Raw genomic sequence first — 5,749 nt, 5'->3', positions numbered from 1 at the left:
GGTTTTTCAGAAGGAGTTTGCTCTAGTTATTCTACGAGCAAAAGCAAGATATCACCCCTCAATAGATTTATGGCTAGACAATTTTGTGTAATCCTTTCTATTTTTTTCGTTTCCTTTTTTGTACCTTAATGTTTGTACTCGGCGCTTCTGTTTTTAAAGTTTTAATAAAATCCCAGTAGGGGCGGAGCCCCTCCTGTTTTCCTCAAAAAAAAACATCAAAAAAGAAGTACAGAAATTCAATCGTACACAGTAAACAATGAACTCACGTATCTCTAGAGAGAATATTCAACGCCTATCTGACAACAGTCAACAGACTTTTTTTTTGCGATAACATCTCTCAACAGACAATGCACCCACAATGTGGAACCTATACAAATGACAACCCTATAAAACTACTGGAACCCCACAGGTTTCACGATCGACTTTAGTTATGACAATCAGAGATTATAGATACATACTGCCTTAAACACACAATATAAGTAACATAAGCACCTGCAATCAAATAGATAGAGTACTACTAGTAGAGCTTTGAAACAACACTGAGCCATGCATCTAGGACGACCATGATGAATCAGGCCTATTCAGATGCGGTTTTGAAGGCGAAGGTCTTCCATGGTTGAGAAGAGGGACCAGGCAACAACGACTTCCAACTTACAAAAACCCAGTTCACAAGTACCATGACTCTTGCCTCTAACCGTGGGCGTGAAAAAAGCCACAGCTTGGTCGATGACATCTGTTTTGTCACCCATCTGTGAGGCCACCACACGGAAAATGAGCTGTCCAGTTAGTTCCACAGAAACAACACTCCTTGAGAGCTCAATTTCACCATCAGCAGTGATAGGCATTCTTCCATCTTGAGAATCAAGCAACACAATATCCTCTTTACTAGCGCTTGCGGTGCGGCAAACAACTCGTCCTCGAAAATGGTCCAACCATGACCCACCAACAACTTTGGCACTAACTACAGTAGCCTCAACTGTGTCAAGAAGTGTAGCAAGTTTGAACCCAAGCGTGCTACGCTTGCTTGAGCAACAATTATGAGTCACATATGCATTACTACCATAAGCAGCAGGTCTGTCATATTCGAAGATTTGCAGGCTCAACACTTTATCCTCAGCCTCTGTTTCCCCCTTTACTTTCAGATCAACTCCAAATGTAACTGGATTCATTATCACAACTGCACGAGACGGGCCTGTCAGCAGAAGAGATGAATCCTGCAAGCATCACAATTAATTTTTTAACACATTGTTGCCGTATACTACAATCAGGTACTAGTATGTAACAATGTAGCATCCATCATAGAGCTCACTCCCCACAGAGTATGACTGTGTTGACACCGTTTTTGGGCACGTGTCTAGGATGGCAGGATAAGGTGGCAGTACGATGTTTACAAAGTGGGTTGCCAATGGGGATGGTTGCCGATGAGGGAGAAGTTGAACGTGACTAAGTCCACAGGCAGTAATATGGTGCCGATGGCTAGATAAGAAAGTCTGCCGATGACTATGGCAAAGGGTCTGCCGATGATGCAAAGAGGGAGTCCGGAAGCTGCCGGTCGTTATGTGGAGGAGTTTCGGTTTGTCACGAGGGATAGTTTTGTTATTTCCTTAATTATTTGCATCGTTTTGTATACGGATTCCGTGTAATTTGGAATTCGAATTCTAATCGTGTCTGGTTGTAGCTCTTTGAGCAGGGTATAAATATAGACCCTAGGGCCTTGTAATAAAAATCAATCAATGAATCAAACACACGTTTTTACTCATATTCCAGCATTTACTTTTCGACGACTTCGTCATACTTTTTCCTTTTGTTACGAGTTCTTAGGAATTCGTCGACTTAAGCTCGGCGTGTTCTCAAGTTCCGTGTGAGTACCTCTTAGCCGTGACATCCGGGCGCATCGCTGTTGTCAGGACTAAAGTATTCGAGTTATCACCTTTGCCGATAGCAAGGTCAAATCGGCTGGCACGCCTTAACGTTTGAATCGGGTATTAGCCCTTTGTGTTTGCAGATCAGTTTTGCATCAACACATCTTTTGGCACGCCCAGTGGGACAGGATTCAAGATCAAGATCAACATGTCGATCTCTGACCTCGATCAAGAGAACGTCATCCCCGTGACGGAGGCCAACCTCAAGGATGAGCAGAAGCAAGCTATTGCCCAAGCCATGGAAGAGTTCAAGCAGCAATGCCTGAGGTCTTTCAGCATAAACAGGAGCGGCGAAGTGGTCCAGAAAGATGCACTGCCGGCACCACGGCAGGTTACCTTTGACGCCAATCCTGGCAAGCTTCAAGAGATGGTTGACAATGCCATCAATCGAGCGTTGATTAACCAAGCTGGTGTACTGTCTAATACGGTTTTCAATGCCGTGGCAAGAACTTTCAAGGAAGGACAAATCCCACCAGATTATGTGGGCCCCTCCCATCATCAGCCAATGGCACCAGAGGTCACGGCTCCATCGGCTGCCTTACGACTGCAAGTGCACAATCTGCCGTCCCTCCAAGTACATCGGGGACTACTGGTGCACTATCTATGCCGATGACAATCAACCCACAAATTTCAGTTGGGCAGCATAAACTGACAACAGATATGTTGGCATCGGCAATGTCAGGGTTGACTCTTCCTCCCAACTGGTGGGGTTACGGTATGCCTCCAGAGTTGACACCGGGAACATCACAAATAACTGACATGAGGGGCAAAACTCCTATGACATCGGCACCTCCCAATGCGCCGGTGAACCAGAGTCCTCGGTATACCACAACTACTACTGCAAGGCCTCACACTGGAAATCCTCAAGATTCAATGTTCCAGATGCCCAACGCATCGGCAGAGTCAATGCTGATGCAACAGAGGTCTATGGCTCAGTCGGGGTATGTCAATTCAACGACGGTACCCAATTACCAATCATCGGCAGCACCTATGCTGATGAACGCTAATAATGGATGGCTTGGACAGCAAGCCTTTCCACAATCGCCCCAGCAGAGTTACCAGACTACAGGGTTCCAGCAAGGGCAGGTCTATCCCGGGTTCCAAGGTCAGGGGATTCCCAACCAGCCAATGAATTTTGGACAGCAACTCGGAGGACAGCCAATCGGTGGACAGCAGTTTGGTGGTCCGCAGATTGGAGGACAGGTGATCAATACAATGTTCCGTGCAGATCACGTCCCGAACAGACACGTGGAGATTCGCCACCAAGTGCCAGATCCGCAGCCGCCTCATCGGCAAGATGTCGATGCATGTTGGGCCGATAAGATTGCTGAAGTAATGAGGGAACAATTTGGGATAAAACCCAAAGTCAACACTTACTCTTATCGGACACCGTATCCCCCCGCGTATGATTTGATCCCGCTTCCACATCGGTACAAGGTACCGGATTTTACAAAGTTTTCCGGGCAGGACGACACGTCAACCATGGAGCATGTCAATAGGTTCATCATTCAATGTGGAGAGGCTGGTAACAGGGACGAATTGAGGGTTCGTCTATTTTCATCATCATTGTCTGGATCGGCCTTTACTTGGTTCATATCATTACCTCCCAACTCAGTAATTACTTGGGCCGATCTAGAGAAGCAATTCCACAAATACTTCTTCTCGGGGGTTCATGAGAAGAAGATCACCGACTTGGTCAAGTTGAGGCAACGTAATGATGAGTCGGTTGAGGGTTTTGTGCAGAGGATACGAGAGGTCAAGAATAAATGCTATAGCTTGGTTCTGGATGATCGGCAGCTAGCCGATTTGGCTTTCCAGGGTTTGTTGCCACATATCAGGGATAAGTACGCCTCTCAGGAGTTCGAAAGTTTAAGTCATTTGGTGCAGAGGATTTCTGATCAAGACATCAAGCCTTTCGAGCCTAAAAGAGCATGGAATAGGAAAGTGTCATTTGTCGATGAAGCAACAAGCTCAGATTCTGATGAAGAACCAGTAATCGGCTTGGCAGAGTGGGTAAAAAACAAGAAGCTGATGTCTTGTCCTTTTGGGCAGAAGGAACCAGAGAAGTTTGCTTTTGACACCGCTAAGGCTGATAGGATATTTGACTTTCTACTTCAGGAAGGTCAGATCAAACTGTCACCTAACCATGTGATCCCATCGGCAGAAGAGTTGAAGAGGATGAGATATTGCAAGTGGCATAATGCAACTTCCCATGACACCAACGAGTGCAAAGTATTCAGACAGCAGCTGCAATCGGCTATAGAGTCAGGGAGAATCAAGTTTGACAGTTCCAAAGCCCAGAAGCCGATGAAGATAGACCAACATCCTTTCCCGACAAACATGTTGGATGCTAAGGGGAAGGCTAAGGTCTTAACATCGGAGACAGCTGAGAAGAGTGCATCGGTAGATCCTCAGCATCAAGTTACTACTGCCGATGCAAGAAGTAAGGGCTTGGTCCAGGAAGGAACTAGCTCAGGAAGGCCTCCTCGATCTGGTATCGTCATAACTCATAGAAGGCCTCGAGAAAATTGGCAACAACGGGAAGATCGGTATCGGCGCCAGCAGGAATATTATCGACGGGAAGAAGAAAGACGCCGACAGGAGTGGAATCGGCACAGGGATCATTGGAATTGTCCATTCTTCATCCATTGTTGGGAGGAAAATATCAAGCTTCCTACTGTCAGAGACTGCCCTGAGTGCAACAGTTATGATCGGTACGATAGGATCGATCGGCATTATCATGATGATGAACGGCGATTTAATGGGCCGATCAGAGGAAGGGTGTCAGTTCATGACCGGCTGGGGGGCAGATTTAGTGGGCACGACAGACTTAGTGACCGTGTCCAGTATTTTCCCAGGAACCAAGAAGAGCTCGAGGAAATGGCTGATGCGCGGGTTCCCGATGAATTCATATTTTGCAGGGATGCTAACACGCATCGTATGGAGTCAAGGGAGAACCGACGCCCGACGGCAAGGCAAAGGCCACTTCCTCCATGGTGCCCTGGAGGATTAACCAAGACACAAAAAAGGAGATTGCAACGTGAAAGGCAAGAAGAGCTAAACAAGGGAGAGAACTCTGGAAGTCGGCAGCCGTCAGACACTAAGAGGGAAGGTCCATCGGCAGGCGTCAACATGGTCTTCATGTTGCCGATGGAGTTTCTTGCACCAGCCAGTGATGATGAGTTGGAATTTTCTGATCAGATAGCTCAGTTGGCTCTGGATCCGATGACGGCTATCTTTGAGAAACCTGCCGATGACGAGAGGCAGCATCTTAAAGCTCTGTTCCTCAAAGGAAGGGTTGATGGGCAGCCAATGACCAAGATCCTAGTTGATGGTGGAGCTGCTATTAATATTATGCCGTATGCAGTATATCGGAAGCTTGGGAAAGGGGATCAAGATTTGACCAAGACCGATATGATGCTCAAAGACTTTGAAGGAAACGTGTCTCCAGTCAAGGGGGCGATATGTGCAGAGTTGACCATCGGCAGCAAAACCTTGCCGACAACTTTTTTCGTGATCAGCGGAAAAGGTGCTTACAACTTATTATTGGGAAGAGATTGGATTCATGCCAATTGTTGTATCCCATCTACAATGCATCAATGCTTGGTTCAGTGGGTAGGTGACAAGATTGAGATTGTCCCAGGAGATTCTTCTTATGTTATCGCATCGGCAGAAGCGGATACTTACGAAAGGACCAGGTGCATTTCAGGAGAAGTTTGGGAGAAAGATTTTCTCAAAGTTGCCGATTATGAGATTCCACCGATCCAAGCAGTCGGTTCTGACGACGGTTTTTAATGGATAGATTCGCCGATGATGGAAATTAGGCC

At 46.5% G+C, this 5,749-nt stretch overlaps 1 protein-coding gene across 1 annotated transcript in view; it reads right to left on the bottom strand.

Annotated features, from left to right (window-relative positions):
* Positions 265-5,749, bottom strand: part of LOC8071893 — a 15,880-nt gene continuing 10,395 nt past the window's right edge. The window contains exon 3 of the mRNA XM_002459979.2: positions 265-1,214. Coding sequence (XP_002460024.1) covers positions 582-1,214 — 633 coding nt within the window. The 3' untranslated portion in view covers positions 265-581. The remainder of the gene's footprint in view (positions 1,215-5,749) is intronic.

This window comes from Sorghum bicolor, chromosome 2 (assembly GCF_000003195.3).
Source record: "Sorghum bicolor cultivar BTx623 chromosome 2, Sorghum_bicolor_NCBIv3, whole genome shotgun sequence".
Lineage (NCBI taxonomy): Eukaryota > Viridiplantae > Streptophyta > Magnoliopsida > Poales > Poaceae > Sorghum > Sorghum bicolor.
The sequence above is the reverse complement of the archived record's forward strand: the minus strand, read 5'-3'. Positions and strand labels throughout refer to the sequence as shown.